This window comes from Topomyia yanbarensis, chromosome 3, assembly GCF_030247195.1.
Source record: "Topomyia yanbarensis strain Yona2022 chromosome 3, ASM3024719v1, whole genome shotgun sequence".
Lineage (NCBI taxonomy): Eukaryota > Metazoa > Arthropoda > Insecta > Diptera > Culicidae > Topomyia > Topomyia yanbarensis.
The window spans coordinates 289,218,713-289,245,620 of record NC_080672.1 but is presented as its reverse complement, the minus strand read 5'-3'; the positions used below and the strand labels follow the sequence as shown (position 1 = coordinate 289,245,620).

At 36.8% G+C, this 26,908-nt stretch overlaps 1 protein-coding gene across 1 annotated transcript; it reads left to right on the top strand.

Annotated features, from left to right (window-relative positions):
* The first annotated feature begins 227 nt into the window (after positions 1-227).
* Positions 228-26,571, top strand: LOC131694267 (homeobox protein unplugged). The gene is made up of 3 exons (XM_058982841.1): positions 228-1,139; positions 25,631-25,869; positions 25,933-26,571. Exons 1-3 carry the CDS (start codon positions 308-310, stop codon positions 26,224-26,226), a joined length of 1,365 nt encoding a protein of 454 aa, XP_058838824.1. The 5' UTR covers positions 228-307; the 3' UTR covers positions 26,227-26,571.
* Positions 26,572-26,908: the final 337 nt, after the last annotated feature.

Sequence of the window (26,908 nt, the reverse complement as noted above, 5' to 3'; positions counted from 1 at the left end):
AAACAAACAAGTTTATGTTGTTATGCCCTTTTTCTCCCCCCATGTCAACTGCTACCATCCAGCTGGCGTTTTCGTAGCATCCCAGTACACGGGAGGAGGGGTCTACGGCAAGTAACCAATACAAAAACGTGGTGCCGTACGTGATTATAGTGTGTATATCAACGATGGAAAACCGAAAAATCAAAATCCATACAATCCCCGGCGAGTGTTCAGTTAGAAAGTGTCACCGGTTCGGTAAAGTCACGTTTTTTGCGCCGCGTGTCGCGTAGTAGTTTTCCTATCCTATGAAGAACGGTTGCAAGCGACAATGGAGATGGATAAAGCGACGGATTTGATCCAACCGGAAGAACGTTTGAAGCTGACCCGGATAGCCAGTTCGTCGTTTTCGATTGAGAACCTTATTGCAACGACGGAAAGTAAGCAGAAAAATCATTCCCCGCCTTCGCTGGAACGATCACGACTGCCGATTGCTGGTGAAGCTGGACCGTATCTCGTGGGCGGTTATAACGCTGCAATGTTGTCCTTTAGCAATTTTCCACTGTACAACCCTTGGGTGGGATATCTGTCGCAAACGGCCAACGAAAAGCTGTCGCAACTATTTTCCGGTGTTACAAGTGGTGATAAACGTGTGCATAAATCAATATCAAGTGAACCCGCTGCCGATGGGGCTGGTCCCAGTCCTGTCAGTCGGAACGAAGATACTGGCCAAAGTGGTGATAAATCGTCAATCAATGTGAATCTCTCGAAGTCGTACCCTGGTTTAATCTACGGATCACCCAGTCTTGAAGTGGCAGCGCAATATTTTGCAAACACTCGAAAATCGTTCTATCCGCCGGCGGAATTTGTCGATAGAGGTGTCATTGACGAAAACACTGGTCATAACCAGAGTAGTTTGAGTGTAGATGGTGACGGTGGAGGACGAAGAATATTTCTAAGGAATTTTAGTAGTGACCTGGCGGCGGCCAATCGGAATAATTTGGACGTGCTTGACTCTGATTCTCGGCAGTCATATTTGAATATAGATCGGGACGATGATGACCAGCACCTAGGTGACGGAGCATTGGACAGCAACGACGAAGGGTCATACAGTGACGATATCAGTTTATCACTGTCACCAACTGGCTGCGGGAAGAATGCTGGTAAGGAACAACGGTTAGTTTGTTTGCAGGATCGAGGGGAATGAGTTCGCAGTTCTAAAATAGAGCTGTTAGGTTAGAAAGTGTTATAATTAACGATATGTGATTTTATGGAAAGAATTGCAAGTCATCACCTAAATAATTGCAAAGGTAGCTGTTCCAGTAATAGTGGAAGCAGCCACGTAGCCAGTGAGGAAGGAAGAGGAGGAGAGGGGGGCGGGGGGTGATTAAGCCCTTCCAAAAATTTTCAGATTTGTTGTTAATTTTCACAAATCTCAATTACTCTTAACAAAGTATTGCCTCGCTGATACGCATTCAATCCGCTGTTTGTGATCGCCGAAAGAAGTTTATTGTTCGAGTCAACTTGATGTAAAAAATTTGCATATGAAATTATGCAAAAGACTTTTCTATAAAAGTATCTGAATAGCTATACTTGCTCGCTAAAGTTATCCACAATCACAAACAATGAGTACTTATTCGGGTGCTCAATAAAAGCCAAATTGTTAGCGATTCTAGTGACAAGAGAGCATATGTTTTCATCTTATCGAGACTTGAAAACGTATACAAAATGTTCAGATTCAGCTACGTGATTTTGTCGTCTCTTTCGCTCGGAAGCCGAACACATGTAGGTCAGTCAAGTACATCTGAATGCAGGTCCGTACCGCACGGTTGCACCATGGGCCACAAATCGATTGTTTTGGTCGAAAATCCAGAACTTATAAACCGTTAGTACTAGACATTCAGTGTATTTGGAACGAAACCCCTACAATAAGTGCCCTTCATTTTGGGGAAAAGGGAAAACAAAATTAGGGTGGCTCTCTCGATTTTTGAAATGAAAATATTATCTCCTGGATGGAAAAAGATAGGAGAACACAATCTTCCAAAGTAATGTAGAGATTCTGAGTAATTTTGTTGAAAATGTCGAAACTCTTATCTTCAACGGTTTTTTATTTTACAGCGATTTTCCTTGTTTCGTTTAGGGTGACCTCAAAATACGTTTTTTTAAATATAATATCTTTGAAGTTGATTTCTGGTGAATGTCGATTTCGGACAACAGGTAGCTCTTACAAACGCTTTTAATCCACCTAACAGCGATGAGATATTTCTTATAACTCTTATACCCTCTTCGGATATTGAGAACATTTAGAACTTGTTACTTTCGCGATGTTTTTGATAACACATAATTCATGGGATAGTGGCAGGACTTAGAGAATCGCTCAAATCAGCATTGGACAACATCAGTGCTAGAAATTTCAAAGGCTAAACCAAATCAATGGAAAAGCGAAAAAATGTTCCATAAAGTTGATATACAAACGAATTATTACTAATTCTCTGTTATTAACATTTTATTCTAAATTGTTGGGAAAACTGAATTTTCCTGTTGTTCTGGGCCTACTCAAACTTCCAAGTGTATGCGTGCGTAGTTCAAACTTTTCTTCGACATCGACTTTTTCCAAATGTGTCTTCCCAGTAGTATCTTTAATTTGAATTATTATCACTAATCCTAATCCCAAAGTACAAATAAAAAATCCCGTTAGGGAAAATCATCATTACTGAAATTTTCTTTTTCACGAGATTTTTCGATAACCTTCCGTCACTTGCGTTAGTGCACTGAGTGCACGCTGCTCTGAAAATCTAGCGAAATCGTCTTAGGGCACCAGCGGGTCTCATTCAAAGCCATTTGGGCGATTTTCGGCTGGATAGATCTTTGAAGAAAACTAAAGACTAACTTCTATTCCATAATTTTCAGTACAGTAATTCGAGCGATCGTGCTCACCACAAGCCATAAAAAAGTGCGTTGTGGAGCGATGGTCACTACTCCGTTTATTAAGAAAATAAAACTAAAAATTTACATATACTTTATAATTTTCAAAAGGGAAAGTTGTTTAAAAATCTTTTGTAATATTGTGTAGGAAAAAAGCTGAAAATTTCTGTATTTTCTCAATCTGCAACATATAAACTTTTAAGCATACCAATTAATTAATTTAGGATACCCTTTTAACATAATCTATCGCACGAATGGGAATAGGTTCGCCAAATTTTGGAAGAAGTCGATAAAATAACCCCTTGAAAACTATCAAAAAATTGGTGTAGCTCGATGCAATTGCAAAAAAATATACCCAGAAAATGGAATGCACCTATTAATATGGGACACTGTGAATAATAAATACAGTAATGACCCGTTTATATCAGCTCCATGGTGTATTTAGGCTGACGAAATGGGGGCATTGACTAAATCGGAACATTTTTTTTCTTTCTTTAAAATTATAATATAAACTGAAGTTGTTTAAAATATTCTTCCCTTCCCTTGATGTAGTCTGATATATATTTCTGGTTATTTAATATAAATTTCTCTTAAAGGGGTCTTCTAGAATAAAATTAAAAAATATATTTTATTATATTTTTGCATATTTGATTAAGATAAGGAAAACATGCTAAAGAAAGGATTTACTCGTATTTTGCCATGTTCGTCAAACATATTTTCATATTAGGCTGACAAAATCGGAGGCAGACTAAATCGGGGGCTGATCAAATCGGGTATTCACTGTATTACAATAAATATGCAGTATTCGAAGAAGTTTCTTGTATGCGAATGTAGAATGACTTTGTTTTCTTCTTACTTGGAGTCGAAATTCGTTTTGATGGATGAAAATCGAACTTACTCGGAAAATTTGCATAATTCCGAAACCGTCATCTTTGAAGTTTTAATATAATGGAGAATTATTTTTCAAAAAATAGTAATAGGTTCGTGTCTTTAGCGAATTTGTTGAAACTATCATTGAAAGCAGCTTTATTGAAGGCATGAATACTACGTGTAGGGAGTATATCGAGCTCTAAAATGATATTCACGAAATTTTTCCAATCCTATTTTGCTTTTTCTAAAATAACTTTCTATTGTGAGCTTCACAAACTCATACTTTGGATAAAATGTAAATTTTATTTGTTTGTAAATAGTAGAAGAAATTTAACTTAAGCAGTAAAATCATAATTTATTTTAAAGGTAAATACATATAGCCTTTAATATTTTGATACCCTGAACACATGGAGCTTTCATGTCCAACAAAGTGGTTTATAATAGCACTCCCCAAAATTTTGCCGAAGACATTAAGTCTTGAACCAAATTTCTTTGAAGAGTAAATTCCCATTAAATACTACCTTTTAAAACCACCTGGATTTTTATTGAAGTGGAATTTCTAACCAATGATGACGTCTTCGCATATTCCGTCTTAGGTTAAGTCCTATTTGCCTGCTTTCGCGGCGCCACCCTCGTTACGGTTTGGTACGGCCAAGCTGGTGTCAGAGGTTTGTCTGACGTGTTCTTGATATAACATCATTAGCGTTCGTTTATGATGGGGTGTATAGTCTCTTTTTCGTTTCAGATAGTATGGTATACGCGCCAATAGATTTACTTCTTCATCTCCAATGTAGTTTTCCGGATAATAGAGATCTTTGGGGGTGTGCGGGTTAAGGCATATTCTGATGCATATTAGTACCGTAATTTAATATCTCAGTCCTTTTTCAATTCTTAGGCCCGAAACCATTAAAAAAACATTTTTTTAGTTTGTTTCCTTTTAGGACATTAACACATCCAAACCTATGAGACTTGCACGACTCCATAGGTTGCCTTATCAGATCTACCATAGTTTGCAGATTAAACTTGGGATGGCAGGCTGCTAGTGGATTGCAAAAGTAACAGATCATCCCACACTACTTTTACAGTAAACGGCAAGTTACGGTGGATAGCCTAGAACAACGTTTCAATAGCCTACCGATCGCCAGCATCTAGTTTAACCTGCCTGTCCGCCATTTCGTTTACTGGGATGCTACCCTGGGACAGCACCCCGGTCAATAATAAGGCGAACGAGATATTTGCAGATACGTCATTTAGTAGGACAACTTCAGTTTGTTGGTTGAATTTAATTTGTTTTTTTTTTAATTTAAAAATCAGAAAAGAATAATTAAGGTTTAAGAATGATATGAGTGTACTCGTAAGGACACCCGCTATAAATACATATGAAAAACTGACACAATTTTTCCAAATTAAAGATCCCTATTACAAACCCCCACAAAACCCGCTAGTGGGTGGACAGAACATATAGTATTTTTGATAATTTTTTAAAATTGTGAAAATTAGGATGCTTTCACGACGGAACCCGGATTGTGCCATAACCTTCGTAAACAATGGTGAATAGGGACCATTTATAAATTACGTAACGCAAAAATTGCCTAAAATTGACTCCTCTCATAACCCCATGTAACAAATTTCTTCACTTCCCTCCCCCAATACGTAACGAATACTTTAAATGGGGACAGGCATAGCGTAGTTGGTAAATCGATTGCCTTGTACGCAGCTCACCTGGGTTCGATTCCTAATCCCGCAAATAGGGTTAGAAATTTTTCCAAAAGAGATTTCTCTAACCCGAAAAGAGGCAAATGACCCTAAGGTTAAAACCTCTACAATCAAAATTAAAAAATATTTAAATTTTTTTATGGCTGGTAAAACCATATTACGTAACGTTCTAGTTAACTCAACCTTCTCCATATACCATAACATTTCACATTTTGTCGTAAACCCCTTCCCCCCGAAGGTGTTACGTTATTTATGAACTCGAACCCTGCCCGAACCTCGTCTGGTTCGTGTCGCGGTTTTGGGTTAAAATACCCGAACCAGACCATCTCTACTGCAAACTGCCCAAGAAGACGTTTTTAGTACAAGTTAAATTATACGGAAGAGTTTCAATACTAAGAAGAGAAAAACTGGCGATAACATAACTGATGAAATAATAAGTAACATGCCAAATAGAGCTTCCATTTCCCGACGGTTTTCAGCTCCCCGGAATTCGGGAAATAAATATAAAATTTCCCGGGAAATCCCGGTATCCCGGGAATATGGAAAAAATAAAAAAGTGGATCATTTTCTTGAAAACAAAAGGTAAAATTGAAAAGTTTTCATACTCGTTTAATTGCATGTATATCTGTCTTAAAAGCAGTTGTCAGAAGATACCGATTGGGTGGAGTACACATCACTGAATCATTTGATAACTCGTCACTCAGTTTGCATAACATACGCTTCTATTAAAGATTTTTCTTGCGTATATGTACAACTTAAATTTGGTAATTAGGATTATAATTGGGACGATATACTAAACGCATCTGCTGGAGTTACTGTCCAAAATTGGAATGCGTATCAGAACATTTCAATGGAATGTTAACTTAATGCAAACCACCTTCTTTGGTAATCTTGAATGAAATGATTGAGCTGCTTCAGGGTAGTGTGCAATTATTTTCGATAAAATTAGAAAACATGATATATGGAATCCATTTCCGTCACATTAAGATCAGCATCATCGCGAATTAAATATGAATCAAAATCAAGCAGATAATGGACAAAATGTGCAGCGATGGGTGAAGTCTACCATCGATTTCCTGTTACGAGCGAGTATCTGTCAAAATCTGAATTTCTGGATTTTAAGGTGATACACAAATCCAGCGTTTGAATGCGAATGATATGACATGACATGACGGATACAGCATTCTGTATTACTTTTTATACATCCAAAAATTTAAATATGCGGGCATGCAAAATTCACGATAAAGCAGATATTACAGTTCCTGTAAAACAAATTATACGAAGTATGCATTCGATGAACCGACCAAATATTTCTGGAGATGCTCTAGAAACATTTCTTATTTTAAATAGCGTTTGAGTTAAGCACAATACCTCTACAAACAATTTTTAACACAAACAGTGATTGATTTTTTAAGCAAGTAACACTATTTCCATAACTAAGCTGTGTTTGCAGGCCCTTTCATTTAAGATCTAACTATTAAAATGAACTGTTAAAAGAACGGTTAAAAAATCTGATCAATCGGCTCATCGGTTGAAGAGATATCTTGCGCTCCGCTAACGCTACTGTAAGGAAATGCTTCGGAACAACGGCCGGCCAATTCATCCATTTTTGCATGAAAATACGCACATTCTTTAGCAGTGACTTGAGTAAGACTTGGACTTGAAAAAATCACAAAAAAATATCTGCTTAAGCTATATATTCCATTGATTTGAAAATTAGTTGAAAAAGCATAATTTGCAATCACTACGCACCCCAAATGTTTACTGGTCAAAATATTTCCTACAGAATTTCATTTGCAGAACCTAAGCCTTTTGGGATAAATTAAAAATCTTTTTTCTGGGATTCGATGAGAAAACATAATTTCCCGGGAATCGGGAATCCCGGGAAATCCAAAAATCCCGGGATTCCCGAGAGATAAATTCCCGGGATGGAAGCTCTAATGCCAAAGCTCAATTGTGCCTGCAGGACCACTTTGGGGTTTGGTGAAACCTCCAGTACGAGTTAAATTGCAGTAGTTTCACGACAAGCAAATCGTTATAAAAAATATCGGTGAATTTGTGAACACAATCGTAGTACCAACGCACAGTGACCGAAGCACAGTGGGACCAATCCAAAAAAAGTAGGACATTTTCAGTCGTCAAATATGAGCTTTAACTCGGGTTAGGTTATATTTGCAAAAGAAACACCCATTTCGCCTCAAAATGAGGTCTGATGTCTATAGTAGACTATCTTAGATGAAGTTATTTAAAACATTATATTCCACAACTTTGCCGAAGTCATCATAAAAAAAACTTGTTTAATTTTTTTTTTGTTCGGGTATTCTACTTTAGTCTAACCAAAAAATATTTTATTTAAAAAGTTGCAGAATAATATTGTGAACATATCCTACGAAGAAATGTTGGCTCTAAAAAATAACTAACCTCAAATAGGTTTTGTCCCACCTTTTTTCGGCCACTGTGCGGAGGCCCGACAAAATCTAAAAAAGTTATGTTACAAATATTGATATTTTCTAGTTTTCTTAGGTTTCCGATGTACTGAAAAATATCATCTCTAAATTTTGTCACCACAGAATGAGAATAAGATTTGTAAAAGCGTTTTAAAAGTGGCTGTGTCATGCGATTATGTGCACAACTAGCTTCATTTTATTGGGAATTTAAATGGCTTTGTTTATTATTTTAACATGCCAAAAACTGATTCGAACCTTAATCTATGGACTAGTTTGGAGAGAAATGCCGCACCTTTCTAAAAATCAATTTTGCATCAAAGTAAATCGTGCAATATTTGAATCATTTCCATCAATTTCGACAAGTATCCAAAATACACTGAAATGGTTTATCAAATTTTCACGAACATGTAAAAAAAAGGTCATTGTGGGATAGATGCCGCATGTGCGGGTGAGATGCCGCACTGTGGTCCCAAACTGAAAAAATTGTGATCGAAAGTATGTTTTAGCTTTCGTTGATGTTTTCGTGATTAAGTGCCGTCAGCTCAGTTTCATGAAGTTTGATTACGCTCAAAAATCCGCTAGCACGTTTACTTTTCTTAAGGGGATCACTAATTTTTTAGTAATATGGTCGGTGTTAGGTCAGACCGGACTAAGTGACAGCGCATTGATTTTGAGAAAAACGCGTTTAAAGTTTGAATCGCAGCATCCTTTACATTATAATTGGAAAATAATTTTTACCATAATTTTTGTTTATTGTTTCATATTTCAAATCTGGTAAAAGTGGAATGTAGATGAAGAAATTCTTTATGCAGTGCTATCCTTAACTCATTTTTTGATGTTTTGCGACTTGGTCCGGTCTGACTTAACACCGACCATATGATGTTTAGGCAACCAAAAGAATGGCTGGCGTCCAAAAGGGACTAACCAACATTTTATCCGAAATCGACATTTTTGCATTTTTTGATAGTTTTAAGTAATCCAAGTGTACACATACATTTAAGGATTTTGAAAATAATTTTTAGATTTTTTACTATTAGCAATCAAAGTTGACCATGGAGGTAACCCCAGTACTAGCTGGCGTCCAAAAGGGGTTAACCCCACATTGAGTCTTATGGAAATTCGCGTTTTCTCGTTCGTTTTCCGAGGTTTTAATAAAAAGTAGTCAATCGATTCGCAATCAGTAATCAGTGTCTTGTAGCTCACATATCGGTGAACTCGATATAATACTGTTTTTAGTTGGACAGCATTGTACGTTGACGTTTCGGCCCAAGCAGTCGTTCCTGAAGGTAAGGGCTGCTCATACACTTGCAATGGCTATTTTCTATCTATCTATCTATATATTCTTCACCGGGTAATAAGGGATTAAAGAAAAACGGTGCATTGTGGTCGGAAAGTTAAAAACCTGTATTAGTCTACCTAGTGGTGCAATTATGCCTTTCTCATTTGTCCAAACTACGATTCCATGGCTGGTTATATTCAATACAATGGTTAAAATCTGGACCGGGACATGCGAAGACGGTCTTCTTTTCCCCTTCCGATATTGATGTTATTTTGCAGGGAAAAATCCGCATGACAAATAATTTCAAGCAAATGTCGATAATAGTGCTGTGCCGATGTGGCATAGATTTCTACCGATGAGGTACAGATATGTGCCGAAAATAATAGAGCTCAAACGTGACATGAATTATATTATCGTTTGTCTGAGCTGTGTAAAACAACATTAACCATAACTGTTGAGCAGAATAATAAAATTGCACGTGCCGTCGTTGCATTTTGCATATTTGTTTCTGTGCATCTAAGCATCATGTAAAATATATTTTTAAGCATCATGTAAAATTTATTTTCTAAAAACACCGTGTATATAGCCAGTATATTGCGATATTACCCAGACACTGTTTATTACAAGAAAATGAAAATCACCAAGAAAGGTTCGGTTCGCAATGACAGGCCATTACCGGATCGCAGTGACAGTTACTTAATTTCACTTTGCACGTTTCGTCCCAAGTTAAAATGTATATTACATATTCAGTACGATTTGCATATACATACAATGGATCGACACCCACGAACTTGAGATGCTATGTGTCGACGCCGAAACACTTGAAACTAGTGGCAGATCCAGGAGGAGGGTTCGGTGGGTCCGGATCCCACCAAAAATTTTCAACTTGTTAAGAAATTTTAAATTAGTTTCACTGTTGAAATAGTTTCAAACTCAAAATCATTTAAAACAAAAATTGCCACTTGTTTTATTAAATCCGGTTATTGCGTATTACGTAATATGTTCATTTCAAAATCGAAATCTTAGACCCATTAAGAAAGTTTATTGTGGAGGCACTAGGGAAGTTTAATCAGGGAGGAGGGGCTGGATAGAAGGGGAATTGTTGGGTGAAGGGGGGTTTAGGGAAGGGAAAGATGGTGTGTGTTACGTGGGGGAGAGGGGGGGGGGGGAACTAACGCCTCACCGCATACCGCTAGCTGCGCTTCAAAATACAGAACAAATATTAGTCAAAAAAAGTTGCCGTTGTTCGGAGTGATTGCATAACCTTTCTATAGGAGAAAGGCAAAAATGTAAATTTGCTGTATGGCCGCACTCTTTAATCCGTAACTCCGGAACCGTAAGTCGGAATTGAATGAAATTCATTAGCAGCCTATCGGAACTTTGTACCTTCCATTTTAGACTAAGTTTGAGAAAATCGGTTTGGCCATCTCCGAGTAACCGATGTGCATTTTTTTGGTTACATGCATACATACATACATACATAAACACATACATACACACACAGATATTTTCCGAATTCGACGAACTGAGTCGAATGGTATGTGACACTCGGCCCTCCGGGTCGGGATTAATTTGCCGATGTTCAGAGTGATTGCATAACCTTTCTGTAGGAGACAGGCAAAAACGTGGAATCAATTATTATTTTTCGTTATAGAGTTATCGTGTCTTCGGAAGAGTTGCTGTATTGCACTTAGCGCTTTATTTGGTTGAATCATACTAGCTCGGTATTCAGTTGCTCGGACGGCACCTTTTTAATAAAGCAAGATATAAATGTATTATCTTCGAGAAAGTTGTAGGTCCTATCATTTTAAACATATCTTCTGAAGATGCAAACTTTTAAGGTCATGTATGTTTCGAGATAGAGAAGGTTTTAGTTTAAACATTTACTTACAGATTGTTTTCAAATTTGTGCCATATTTCAAAACCTGTAGGACCTACAAACTTGGTATCTTCAGAGGATATATTTATAATTACCTGACATACAACTTGGCCGTATACACCATCTTTTTATCTCGTTCCATTAAAAAGTTGATAACAGCGCCGCCCTAGCGACTGTATTCCGAACTAATATGAAATGATCAAATAAAGCGCTACATGTTACACAATAACTTTGCCAAAGACACCATAACTCTAAAACGAAAGTTACGTGTGAATTGTGGGTTAGCCCCTTTTGGACGTTAGGTTTCGGCTTCGCCTCATCAGAAACCGACACTAACTTATTGTCGGAATAGATTAGCGCCGGCTTGACGCAAATCCCTTAAAACTAAAACACACTTTGTGTTTCAATCGAACGACTGATCAAACGTGATGTCCCGTTCGAGCAGAAGTTCTGTTTATGCCGATGAGACACAGTGAAGCCGAAACTTGTCTTGACTTAACAGGCCTATGCGAAAGCACTATGCTATATTTCACCCTAAGGAGGAAAATTTGGTAAAAACCAAAATTTCTCACTAGGGTGAAAATTTGTTGGTAAAACCAGTCTTTGCACTTGAGGGCACAAATCCTTATTTCATACTCAGTTGCGTTTCGGCAAATTTTCCTGCTTAGGGTGAAATATAGCATAGACATGTAATGATCTTATTTTCTCTATACAACATAGGTCACTACTAATAAGAAAATGTATTTTGAAAATAAAAACAATGTTAATTTGTAAATGTGGAAATTTTTTCCATTTCCTGTAAAAATGTAAAATGTGGTTAGCCCCTTTGGACGCCAACCATTCCAATTGTAAGAACATTTATGAACTTCTGGGCGTCTCCATATGGGTATTTTTAAAAACATAGATATCAAAGCTGTATATCTTGAAACTTGAAACATTAAATTTTGAGTCAGATTTATGATAAGTGACCCATGGGAGACCATCTCAAAAACTGTAAGACGTGTAAAGATAAATTACTGATATGACATCCAATTTCCCAATTGCCTTTTCTTGATGCAGAGCATACGTAAATGATTTCTGCACAAAAAGCTCACATTTATTGTTTAGCACATTCATTCATCCAAAGAACTTAAAACTACTCCAAACGACCGTGATCTTGATATATCGCCATTTGAAGTTCGAAGGTACGAACAATTCTTATGAATTGATTTAAACAGAAATACTCGACATCACTTGCTTCAACGACATGTTAAAAATTCATTTTACATCCGAATATTGTAAAATTTAGAGATAATTTTATTTAAACTGAGGATAAAATAAAATTAAAAGTTAGAAGAATTAGAAGAAATTGATTTTTGGGGGTTTGTCGTGCCACTGTACGCCGCAAAACCATTTAGCCGCCTCATTACGAAATTAAGAACGAAGAAGACGACGATTCACCGATCTATATTTTATAATAGTATTTTTGCTAAATAATAACAATAAGACAGAACCTATTATAATTCTCGAAAGAAATCCTCTCAACGTATATCAGATTGTAAAAGCAATATCTCGAAGAAAGGAAAATTATTATCATTTTAGGAATTATACGACAAATTCATAATAACGCTTTTAAGTAAATTCTATAGTTTGAAAGATATTACATATATATTGTCGGGACATTGTGGTTCGCCTTTTCATGCTTGGCCAGCAGTTGTCACTTAACACAAATTCCATCCCACAATAATAAAATATTCCAGCGGGAGCTGATTTGAAGCGTGTCAAGTACTATTAATCTTCATATACTTCCCGTTCGTGGGCACATCAAATTAATTTGCAGAGAAAAACGCATAATTCCGTCCATTGATATGATCAACCATTTCTCCCCATCTGATGTTTATCTTTCAAATCTGTTCAAGAGACCGTTTTCCCCCTCTCGTAATTCAATTGACTCCGTGCAAGCCAAACAATCGTCAGGCCGGGCGACAGCTAGACAGGCAGCCAGGCTGCTTTTGGCCAAGCCACCGCAAGTCACTAGGGAGCAACATTTTTAGCATTTTGCAGCAACAACACTGCAAATCGACTAAATCCACAGCCGTCACAGGAAGCGGAGGGCGGCTACGGTTGTTCCCAGCGTGGCATCGTGTAACGCTTTTCGGCCCATCACTCATCGTTCGTACTACTGAGTTAAACTGTGTATGGATAGGGAAGCAGCTTAGCTTGAATGGTATCCCGAATTGGTCGCATCATCATCGTTTAACTGAGTTTTATTTTTATTATCATAAATTGGTCGTTTAGGAATAGGGGACGGAAGGGCTAGGGTGCAGCCGACGGGCGCTTAAGTGCGTTATGAATAAATTTGTACTCATTTTTTGTGGTGAAATATGAGTACTGTTATATTAATCGTTTCTTCTCCAGGATTCAGTTGGATGCTATCAAAGATATTTGTTTTCATAAAGAAAAGTCAGAAGCTAAATTTTCAATGGTAAATGTATTTTGTGTGGATCATTTTCGCGAGGGAGTCAAAAAAAATTCGTTTTGAAAAACAAAGCCTGACAACTCATACAATATAGAAGCTGGCAAGTAAACTCTTTGAAGTTGTTGTTTTGTTTACTGTTGAGAGTTACTACCACATTTATTTACTCTGTGATATTATTCACGTCACAAAACATGTAAATAGAGTAGAGTGAGTTTTAAACTAATTTTCCGATATTGTTTATGCACTAGATCAATGAATTTGATAATTATAAAAATACTTGGCGAGACTCTACTGTTGGAAATAGTTTATCCACCCTAATGAACGTAGTTATATTTTATAGATTTGTGCCTTTCTCATTTCTTCATACTGTGGCTCGGTGGCTGTTTATGTTCAACATAACTGTGGAAATGTCCATTACATTTTTAGTACACTGTCGACGGTGAAACACTTGAAACAAAAAAATATCATACTTCATTAGCCTAATCAGCATTAGATCAATGTTATCTGCTTGCTAACTCATTTTGTCATACGGAGGTGGGTATGTGAGGAGGGCGAAAGTCCCACTAACGAGCTACTCCCCAGCTTAACTTGGTATGCTTACCCTAGTAACAATTAAGGTTTTATGGTACACTTGAAGCCTTCCTTAAAACTTAGATTGCACTTGTAGGGTGCTATAAAACTAGAAATGCTACTTGTGTAGTGATATAGTGGTGGGTTAGAGATGACGGGGTTGGAGGGCTGGATGGGGTGGCAGTCTGAGGGGTGATTTAAGGGGATTTTAAAGGGAGGGGAGTGAACAGTAGAGGAGGGGGGTAACCCCTCTTCGTACACCATCAACTACACCCCTGTTAAAATCCAGAAACCTAATGCCAGTCAAAAAAAATTGGCAGGGATTAGGTTGACGTTTTTCAGAGTGATTGCATAATCTTTCTATATGAGACAGGCAAACATGCGCCAAAATCCAAAAAAGTGACTTTTCGTCAAATTTTTTTTCGAGTTTGCGTCAAATCTCGACGTTTCATGCACCTTAAAGACATTTAGCATCAATAATAGAAATTCAATTTTTAATTTTTCCTATAGTCATGCATTCAGTAAAAACCTGTTTTAATCCACCTAGCGGTGCAATTGTGCCTTTCTCAATCATGAACACGAGAATGTTCGCGTTGTTTATATTCATTAAAAGCTTTCAAATGTATATATTACATTTTATTATACATGACATGACAACTATATACAAGAAAACAAATCATTATTCGAGTTCTAAAATTTTGTAAAGGGAAAATTTTTGTAAAAGAAAAAAAAGCCGCGGTAATATTAAACTGAAAACAGGCCCGTAGCCAGGAGTTTATTTCGGGAGGGGCTTAAAAAATTATTGTATAAAGCTTTTTTATTTCGATTATACAGGTTTTAACCTTATGGTTATTCGCCTCTTTTTGGGTTAGAAAATTTCTTTAGAAAAATTTCTAACCCTACATGTGCGGGATTGATGAACGAACCGTGAACCGTGCGTAAAAGGTAATCAATTTACCAACTACGCTTTACCCGCCCCTGCATAAAGCTTTTAGTTCTAATTACTTCATATTGTCACTAGAAACTAAACGAAATTTTGAAAAGTTCTTAATGAAAACAAAGCCAAATCTAAGACAATCCATGTTCTTTGTCACAAGAAAGGCTATAGTACATCAACGAATTATTGATGTTTAATTTGATTTTTATTATTTATTTTTATTTACAAGTTACAATTTACTCTCGTTGCAACAATGGATATTCTAGAGTTCTCAGTATTTATGCGCTAACCGAATATGACAATCCTTGACGGTGCTGGAAAACGCAAGGTGTTCTAAGCTACACGTTTAAAAGGTGTAGATGACGCTAAATCGAAATGAGTATTTGTATTTGTATTTGTATTTGTATAAAAAAAGTCCAACTGACAATTTGTCTTAATGAACTATACTAAACTAAGGTAGACTAAACATAATTAAAATAGTGACAATACACGACGACGAAACTGCGAAGAGTTCATGACGAAGTCAAAAATTTCAGCAAACTCGTTGAAGCGACGACTCATTGCTAAAATTGGACTATTGGTAGCGTAGTTAGTGCTGCGCATTTCAGAATGCAGCAGGGCTCAAGGGCGAAGAGAACGGGTAGGCGCGTAGAGGTTGATTTGCGCTAGTAGCTCCGGATCATCATATTCAGCCAGCAGAATCTTAGACACGAAGGTAGCTTGCGCTGCATGTCTCCGGCGTGTTAAAGTATTAAGTCCTAAAAGACGACAACGGTCCTCGTACGGTGGCAGGTTTAATGGATCGTTCCACGGCAATTCACGTAACGCATATCGTATGAATTGACGTTGGACTGCTTCGATCCTAAGGCTCCACGTAGCTTGATACGGGCACCAAACGACGTTTGCAAATTCCAACTGCGGGCGCACCAATGAGCAATAAAGAGCCTTGAAGCATAGAGGAACCCGAAATTCGTTGGATATTTTGAAAATAAATCCCAGCAAACGATTGGCTCTGTCGATGGTCGCTGAGACGTGATGAGTATACGTTAGCTTATCATCAAGAATGACTCCTAGATCCTTCACGTAGAAAAATATCCATAAAATGTTCGATCGAAGAGAATGTCGAAATTTGCACAAAATTTTCTGATTTAGCAAACGAATTGTAGATGGTTCAACTTCTATTTTCTTGATCTGGCGTCCTGTAACTATTACCAGTTCTAGTGCATCATGCTAACATAATTTTTTAGCATACCCCAGTTAGGAAGGAGGATCTTTGGTGATCAATAGGATCAAAATATATGGGTCATTCCACGTCTGATTTACAATCAAAATTTGAATTCCTTCCATTTTTTTTCTTGCATTCATTAGTTAAAGTAATTGACACGTATTTTTTATTTTGGCTAAATATGATTTTTTTTCAAGTTATTAGTTTTTGAACTTTTGAAGTTTATAACATTGAACATTTTTCAATCACTTATAACTCGGAAACGATTCGATATATGGAAAAAAATATTAAATAAAAAAGTTGTGAGCTTACTGAAAAAAATAGCAATTTCTTTTTGTTATATAACTTATGAAATTTGCAATTGATTGAAACAAATTGAATTTTTTAAAGTTGGACCAATTTTTTACTTATTATTTTCTTTAAATATTAAAAATCATGTTAAAATAATTGTGCAAAAATTTGGGAGTGGATATCAAAATACTTTGCGAGATATTACAATTATAAACTTAAAACAAGGCAATTTTACACCAAACGCCTAGTGATAGGCCTATTGTAATTGAAATATCTCGTAAAATACTTCGAATTTCTTTCTGAAATTTGTACACAATCTTCTCGATATAATTATAAATTATTTGAAAAAGCTAAAAAGATTTTTTTGGCTCCACCCTGAAAAAAATTTGTTACTAATATTTACATAATACATAAATTATTTAACAAAAACAAATATTACAAAAAAAAATCCGCCGAGATCTTCCGAAAACGCAGCTTTTATAATTTAATGCTTTTTTCCAGAAATCTAATAGTTTCTCAGTTATGAGGGAATGAAAAATGTCCAATTCTATTAAATTTATAAAACTTTAAAAAATCACTATATTATTAAAAGTCGATATTTGTATGTATGTGATTTATGGACTCCCAAACGGCTTAACCAATTGCCGTAAAAATTTATGCATAGTAGAAATTTGTTATGGAGCGTGTTTGTGTGCTATTGGTGGGGATTATCTGCCTACAAGAAGGCGCTTCGGAACAAATTATGGTTTCCTCCTATTTCGTTGAAAGTCGCATCAACGTGCGATGGGTATTAGCTAGTACTTTATAAAGTTCAAAAACTCATAACTTGAAAAAAAAAGTCAAATTCAGCCAAAGTAAAAAAATCGTGTCTATAATTTTCAGCAAAAGAGTGCAAAAAAATTGAAGGGAACTAAAATTATAGTTGTAAATCGTGGAATGACTCGCATTCTGCAAATTTAAGACTTTTTTGGGGGTATTCTCATGTCAAAAGCAAATATTTTCTAAAGTCCCCCGAAATCAAATTTATTTTGATTACATAACAATATTAAGAAGATTATGTGAAAAATTCAGAATGGAACTCGAAGTGTTACGAGACATTTCAGTTATAACAGGCCTTTCGCTGGGCGTTTAGTGTAAAATTGCCATGTTTTATGTTTATAATTGTAATATCTCGCAAAGAATTCCACTGCCAAATTTTTACACAATCTTTTTAACACGATTTTAATACTTAAATAAAATAATAAATAAAAAATTTGGTCCAGCCTTAAAAAAAATCAATTTGTTTCAAGTAATTGCAAATTTCATAAGTTATATAACAAAAAAATTGTGATTTTTTTTGGTAAGCTTATTTGAAAACGCAACTTTTTTATTTAATATTTTTTTCCATATATCGAGTCGTTTCCGAGTTATCAGTGATTGAAAAATGTTCAATTTTATAGACTTCAAAAGTTCAAAAGCGAATAACTTGAAAAAAATATAATATTTAGCCAAACCAAAAAATACGTGTCAATTATTTTTAGCTAAAGAATGTAAGAAAACAGTTTGGAATATGCTTGACGTTTATATTAAGCGCACATTGCTCTAATCTATTACAGAAATTCAATTTGCGTATGATTTAACTAACTTTCTTTATTCAGGCCAATATCTAGCATAAAATGAGTTTTGTTAGATACCATTACTAGCGATAAATGTTAATTTTGGGACAGTTTTTGTACTCAGTTTTCTATGAAACTTCTAATTTTTTATTAAACGATTCGTTTACTTGAGTCGGTTCAATGCATTAGCTAAATGAAGCCTTGAGTCTTTAATATATTTCCACGATGTAAACAATGAAAATGATAAAACGCTAATGGTTGTCCAACAGATCTCGTGCGATTGACCTGTTTACTGATTGAGAAATATTTTTCATAACCAACCGCGTCTTGGTGGTCGTTCATATCTATCTTGTACACTTCCGTATTATTATCGTGGTAACTGCTATGGACATGGCAGTTCGCGAATATCTGATTTCATTTTTGTTTTGTCCCCTTACGGGCGACCAGTGTCGACTTCCTCAATGATGATGCTGACTGTTAATTTTGAGATACTAGACGCAGTTTTTGCCGTCAATATTATATGAACAGCAGCCACAAATTTGGCAATTGTTTGTTTTTCAGGTAATCGTATTGGAGACTATGGATGTGCAAAGATGTAACGTGTATGATGATATTATCGCATTGCGTTTTGTGCGTGCAGGGTCAGCTAGGACGAAATCCTAGCTGACCCTACCCGTCTAATTCCTAGATGAGTCCTTTATAATAAATTACATTTTTTCCAAATGTGACAGGAATCTTTTAATGGCCACGGTTCAAAGAAGTTAAGTTTGTTTATTGGGGCTTTAACCTCCTGGTCGTTCGCCCGCGGTTCAAGTAAGAGGTATCAGATCTTGTAGACGAACATTGATTTTCTCATCATCCATATATATGAGAATCAACCACGTATTACAAGTTGCAAAATGACTGGTTTCGCCTAGGCTAATTTGTTGAGTAACATAAGTACTGAATGCCTGACAAGGTAGAACTCGTTAAAGGCGATGTTCGTAAGCATAACCTCTATTTTCACCTTCAGCAAATATTCCCCATCATGAAATTCGGTTATGCAAAAATTCCAGAAGTCAATAGCCTCCACGTTTGGCTGGAGCACCACTTCTTGCTTCTACGATTCAATCATCCGACGGATCACCCCAGCAAGAATTAAAGTAACAGTTTCTTTTGTTCTTCCGACGAGTCACACAATATGAAAGGAAGTGTGTTATCAGACTCGGCATACTGAGTAGATATCGTGACCGATGTCTTCGGTGGCTCGAAATAGCAATCTTCCTCACCATTCTCCCATTAATTTGTTGAAACCAAACAAGATACAATTTTTTTACGAGTTACCGAAAAACATGTTGCTTCTTAAATTTATTTTTGAAAAGTTTCGGGGGGGGGGCTTTAGCCCCCTAGCCCCCCCTCTGGCTACGTGCCTGACTGAAAAACCTGTTTTAATCCACCTAGAGGTGCAATTGTGCCTTTCTCATTTCTCCAAACTATGATTTAATAGCTGGTTCGTACAATATAACATTATGGAAATGTCTTTCTTTCTTATTACACTTGGTAAGTATATATAAGAGCACCTTTTTGCATTCATTGCGGTATCGGTTTGAATCGGAGTTTTCTATGTGATCGCACTCCACAACCCGTAACTCCGGAGCCGGATGTCGGATGGAGATGGAATTTAATATCAGTTTCCGGGGACGCAACACCTTTCATTTGAGACTAAGTTGATCAAATCGGTCTAGCCATTTTCGAGAAACCAATATAACCGTTATTCTGAATTTGGATGCTTCCGGATCCGTCGATGGTGGCCAGTGTGGCCAAAGAGACTTTGAATGACTGTTGGTGACCTAGATCTACAAATTCAACAGTTGTGTTTACATTTTGGAAAAAAATTCACCTTTTTACATTCATCGCAGAATTCGTTAGAATCGGGATTTGCTGCGTGATCATACGTATCACCCTGTAATTCGGAAACCAGAACTCGGATCCACACAAAATTCAACAGCAGCTAATGGACCTTTCATTTAAAATCAAGTTTGTCAAAATCGGTCCAGAAAATTCCGAGAAACCGATGTGGACAAATCAACAAATTTTGTTTTGTAACCATAATCTTCAACTCGTAATCCGGAACAAGATGTCGGTAGAAAATGAAATTCAATAGCAACCTATGGGAATATTGTACCTTTCATTTGAGACTTAGTTTGTAAAAATCGGTTCAGCCATCTCCGAGAAACCGATGTGGACATTTTATTAACAAAGTGTAACACACATACATACATACATACATACACACATATATACATACATACATACATACATACATACATACATACATACATACTTACATACATACATACACACATACATACATACATACATACATACATACATACATACATACATACATACATACATACATACATACATTCATACATACATACACACATACGTACACACATACATACACACAGATATTTTGCGATCTCGGCGAACTGAGTCGAATGTTATATGAGACTCGGCCCTCCGGGCCTCGGTTAGAAAGTCGGTTTTTGGAGTAATTACATAACCTTTCTATATGAGAAAGGCAAAAGAATAATATTTAATTAGTTTAATCGGCATGAGTTCAATGTTATCTTCATGTGATTATATTTTGAAATGTTGGTGGAATGGGTTTGAAAGTGGAGGGAATGGGGGGTTAGTAGAGTGGGAGTGGAGGATGCGTCAGAAATCCTTCATCTTATTTCGCTATACGGGGTGGATGAAGGAAATGCGGGCGTGAGGGTGGTCCAAGGGGAGGGGAGTGATGCAGGAGGGAGGTGTAAGGGCAAGGCGGGGAGGGGGGAGGGGCGGCGACGCAATACTCAACTGCATATTTTGCCTTCCATTTGAGACTTGATTTGAGAAAATCGGTTCAGTCATCACCGAAGAACCGATGTGACGTTAATTATGGAATATGCCCGGAATTCCGGACTTCCGGAATCGTCGATAGTGGGCAATATATTCAAAGAATGTTTGATTGGCAATCAGTGATCTAGATCTGCGATTAGAAGTAATTTGGTGACCATTTCAATAGTTTTTAGCCTCTGAGGTATTACGATTGTACCGATTTATATGGGAAATTCTAGTGTATCCTTACTAACACCCCTGTAACTCCGGAAGCAAGAGTCAGAACCGAATGAAATTCAGCAGCAGTCAATGGTATTACTGTATCTTTCATTTGAAATCAAGTTTGTAAAAATCGGTAGAGAATTCGTTGGGGAATGGGTGTGATATTAACTTGGCGGGTTCCCCGGGGGCGTCATGAACCGTCATAGATGGCCAATGTGGTCAAAGCTGCTTTGATTGATCATTAGTGATTCAGACCCGCAAACTAGAGTAATGTTACATCAATTTTAATATGTTCTACATCATTTGAACATCATGGCGGTACCAGTTTATATGGGAATTTGCTGTGTGACAATAGCAGCTTATGGGAGTGATATACCTTTCAGATGAAACTAAGTTAGCGAAAATCGGTTCAGCCATCTCTGAGAAAATTGTGTGAGTGTAAATGACACACACACATACACACACATACATACACACACAGACATTTGCCGATCTCGACGAAGTGAATCGAATGGTGTATGACACTCGGCCCTCCGGGCCTCGGTTAAAAAGTCGATTTTTACAGTGATTGCATAGCTTTTCTTTATATGAGAAAGGCAAAAAAGAACAACAAGTGTTCGAGATCAAATTACATGGGCAACAGACCTTTGGAAAAGGGAAAACTCATCGAACAAGACTAAAATAATGCTTTTTGGACCTGATTATGATGTTAGGTGCAAAACGAAGTCTACAAGAACTTGTGTGTGTTCATAGCCAATCAAAGTCATGGGGCTCACTTCTTAAATGAAAGGTTAGGGTATCAGGAGCACTTTCTTCTTCGGAGTGAATTTATTAAAACGCTTCCTACTAGTGGCGAATTTTATTTTTTTGTAAAATGGACCGATTTTGGGTAAAATTTCAAATTCATGCTTGTTGAAGTGCTCCTGAACTGTCTTAGATTTTTTTCTGTATTTTTTTTTATTTTTCTGGAGATCCAAATGGAGAAGTTTGGTTAGTTAGTTTGCACAAATTGTGGATTATAAGAGCGGCAGAGCCTTTAAAACTTGGTAAAAAGTTTAATTTTTTGTGTTTCATTAGTTTTTCTTCAAAACTAGGTATCTACAAAATTTTAAAAGTATAGGTAACACTTCAAATAGTTGAGCCGAATATAGGGACGTATTTTTGCTGAAGAAAGTGTGTAGCTACGGCTAATGGGGTATGAGTTGTTTAAGTTTTTGCTAGATAACCTTTTGATATTTTATGCTATTCATTGTAACACTGTTCTACAATATAAAACAATTTCAGTGTGCTTAGTCCGCATTTTGTTTTTCGCAAAATAGGAGGAAAATGATGAATAATGGCGTTTTCTGCTTGTCTCTACTGCATCAGAATCGGTTTTTATGATTTTTTTAAAATTATTTAGTATATTAATAACCACCTAGTGGGGTTGAAAATCATGAAAATTAAACAAATCTGTTAAGTTAGTGGCAAGTTATGGCGTATATTTGTATGCCGAATTGATTAACGTATTCAGATTTTGTAAGTCTCATTTAGGTACCTTAGAGTGAAAAAAATGCAGAAGGGTGGGGTGAATGTTAAAAAAACTGATCTATACGTTTTAGATCTCGCAATTCCGAAATAGTCAATTTTGAAGGCTTTGTATTTTCGAAAAAGTTTTACAAAAGAATACAGCGCATCTTCTAGTACAATAATTTTGGTGAATAAGCCTTCAAGAAGTAATTATGAAGAATTATCTTTTCAGAAAATAATTAAAGATTTGGAATCATGAGTAAAGTTATCATTATTTTTATAATTGACGGTACAACAATTCTTCAAATTCTCAGTAAACTCGATCCTGACGCACTAAAGACAAACAGAAAACGCCGTTTTAAATCATTTTTCTTCTATTTTCCAAAAAACAATATATGGTCTAAGCATATTTGAATTGTTTTTTTTTCGGAACATTATTACTTTTGATGAAATACTAAAAATGTCGAAGGTTATATAACAAAAACTTATATAACTCATACCCCATTAGCCGTAGCTATACAGTTTCTTCAGCAAAACTACGCCCCTATATTTGGCTCTATTAACTATATAACTATTTGAAGTGTTTCCTATACTTTTAAAATTTTGTAGATACCCAGTTTTGAAGAAAAACACCAAAAATTACACTTTTTACCTAGTTTTAAAGGCTCTGCCGCTCTTATAATCCACAATTTGTACAAACTAACTAACCAAATTTCCCTATTTGGATCTCCAGAAAAATAAAAAATACTGAAAAAAAATCTAAGACAGTTCAGGAGCACTTCAACAAGCATGAATTTGAAATTTTACCCAAAATCGGCCCATTTTACAAAACATGAAAATTCGCCAGTAGTAGGGAGCGTTTTAACAAAATCACTCCGAGGAAGAAAGTGGTCCTGATACCCTAACCTTTCATTTAAGAAGTGAGCCCGATGACTTTTTTAACATGATGCCATTTTGGGACACCCTATTGGGTACTGATGTGGCGGCACAGAGCGTAAGATCTTTGGTCTCATAGGTTTTTCGTCATATGGTCGAGCTCCACCAAGGAAAGATTTTTAGAGTCAGTAGCACCAGCCCTGCATGCTGCGAAGTCTTTTACAATGGAAAAGATCGCTGTGTCAATGCATTTTTGGTTACATAGGCGTCAATAGCGTGAGTGCTGATATTGTGTGATTTATTGTCTATTGTCGTTATCAGAGTTTTGAAATTTTACTTGGTTACTCAGATATAGTGAAACACGGTATTATAACTTGGACATTTTTGTTATATGCTTTGTTTCTCCTTCATGAAGAAAAATTTAGGTAAAAACTATTGTTTCTCCAGGACAAAGTTGTTTTAAACCACATTTGCGCATTAAGGGCACAAAACCTATAACTAAATTAGGAATTTGCGTTTCGATTTCGTCTCATCATAATTCGACTCTAACTTAGTGATAGGACTACGCTAGCGTTGGCTTGATGCTAGCTCCAAAAACGAAAACACAATTTCAATCCGGCGCTAGTTAGTATTGGATTAGTATTGGATCCTTACGAGACGAAGTCGAAACGCAAATTCCATTACTCATTTTTTACTGCAAATCGTAACTCAGGAATGGCCCAAATTATATTATAATTCTGGGAGCTTAATTTTTTTAAGAAAAATGGGGGAATCGGATTTGTATTTTCAATCCCGAACGATTTTAAATTCTACGAAACATCGAGATTTGATGAAAATTCGAAAAGTGTTGATTTGGCACATTTTGCCCCTTTTCTAATATAAAAAGGTAAGGCGATAATTCTGAAAATCGGAAATTAATCCCGGCCGGGGGCCGAGCGTGATATACCATTTAATTCAGTTCGTCGAGATCTAAAAAAATGTGTATGTGTGTGTGTTTTATAGTAAGGTTAAAAAAGCTCGCTCCAAACCACTGGTCTATGTGTGTTGTGTGGCTTTAGTGCCTAACCACTAAAACAGTCCTAAAACAGATTTCAACCTGAAATGGCTACGAAGTTTTGACGCATGGCTACACTTTCGATATGGGGGTGCACATTGCAAATTCAAGAAAAATCAGATTAACGAAAAGTGGTTAATGTTGAACGCTTTCAGTTCAGCCAATTTTCGCCCGAGTCTTTTAGAAATACTTCTAAAAATAAATAGCGTCTATATATTTTTGATATTATGGCGTTGAAAATTTGGATAATGAATTCCTACACATAAGGTTTCGATTCCCAAGTCCGGGGCGACATATTCATGCACCCAGCAAGCTACGCTTCTATGAATGATGTCATCATCGACTATTTAACGAACAAAATCACACGAGCAAGCTCATTCGTCCGATGAACGACGAAAAAGCACTGTGCTGTGTGTTTGCACAGCTAGTTAAGTAAATGTTCATCAAAATTATCGTCCATCTCGAAGACCTCTCCCTCTGCATCTCCACGAGCATCACGGGAAAGGAATTGTGTTAGTAGGAAAGGGAAAAGATCAGGAGGTATGTCTTGGTAGACAATATGATCATAGCAACATGTACAAAGATGAATTAGGGCACAGTTTATAATAAAGTCTTCAATATAAAATAAAAAGTTGAAGCCTTTACATGGTAACTTGTTTTTTGAGCCACGCGCGAAGATTCAGAATGATTTTGACCGTTTATATGATAATCCCCCCTTAGCCCCCGGAAGCCGCGCTTATGGTTCAGTGAACGAGTAGCCGCTGGTGCCCTAAGACGATTTCGCTAGATTTTCAGAGTAGCGTGCACTCAGTGCACTAGCGCGATTGCCGGAAGGTTAACATAGAAATTTGAAATTATTCATAAATAAATAAGTAGGAAGCAACACCGTTCACAAATCACTGACTTCTATACAATTTGTTGTTTCGATTGCAGATTTAGACGAATCTGACTCGGAGCCCTGTTCGGACGACGAGAGAGGATCGGGCCACTCAAAATCCGCCGGCGGCAGTGGTACCGGGACCGGTGACAGTTGCTCAAAATCGCGTCGGAGACGAACTGCCTTTACCTCGGAACAGCTGCTGGAGCTGGAACGGGAATTTCATGCCAAAAAATACCTTAGCCTTACGGAGCGAAGTCAGATCGCCACTAGTTTAAAGTTGAGTGAAGTGCAGGTAAGCGAGGAAGGCGGTTCATAACTAGTGTGATTTGTTTAAACATTTCCTTTGAAAATGCAGGTGAAAATCTGGTTCCAGAACCGACGGGCCAAATGGAAACGGGTGAAGGCGGGTCTCAACTCGCACGGATTAGCTAACCGGGGGACTGGCGGTACCGCGACCAGCTCAAAAATAGTAGTTCCTATTCCGGTGCACGTGAATCGATTTGCGATTCGATCTCAGCACCAACAAATGGAGAAGATGAACCTAGTCGGACCGAAAGCAGAACTGCGGAAAGACCTGGGTATGGAGGCTAGCAGTTTCGAGCGATTCGGCCTGAACAAACTGGGACCGAAACCGACCGGAGGTTTTTGAGATTAGGGGAAATCAGTGGAGTGTGTCCGGGTGTGAGTGTTGTTGCGACTGCGGCGATTAGGGTACATTAATTTTATAGTTTTTCAAAACAACGGGAGCTATTTTCTCATTGTAGATGGTAATCAACTGCGGAATGTAAATTAAGGCCAATTAGTATAAGCGAGAGGGGATTTAATATCAAATCATTGTAAAGTATTCGAATATGTAGTCAGGGAAATGAGGGAGGCGTACTTCAAATTGAGTTGTATTCGTATTTATAAATCAAAGCGCAATTACGCACTTGTGTACATGTATAATTGAAATTTTTAGAGAGCGGTAACAGGTAACGAGGATAACACTGTAATAAAGCACATTCAATTCTGCAATCAGCCTTTATTTCCAGGTTATAATAATATACAAGAAAAGAAAGCAATACATAGTATAACTTATATCACCGTATCACAGTTACAGGAATATTCATGAATACATAACCGATTAATTCACGAGTGAATTATGGCACCAGTCCTGCTTCGTAGAATCTCACTAATTTCTGTACTCTACTTAGAAAAGACATAGTTTTATAAGAAGCTGATTAGTAACAATTTGGGTTATATCAGTTTTACAGCGTTTAAAGCTACTAGATTATGAAATCTTTCTTGTTTATCTAATATTTTTTCATCCTCCGACAGGCTGGATAATGTAA

Excerpts from the sequence above, each read along its gene's own strand:
- LOC131694267 (XM_058982841.1), top strand. The coding sequence starts at position 308 with ATGGAGATGGATAAAGCGACGGATTTGATCCAACCGGAAGAACGTTTG. Across the intron at positions 1,140-25,630 it reads TGGCTGCGGGAAGAATGCTG|ATTTAGACGAATCTGACTCG; the intron begins GTAAGGAACAAC and ends TTTCGATTGCAG. Across the intron at positions 25,870-25,932 it reads TAAAGTTGAGTGAAGTGCAG|GTGAAAATCTGGTTCCAGAA; the intron begins GTAAGCGAGGAA and ends TTGAAAATGCAG.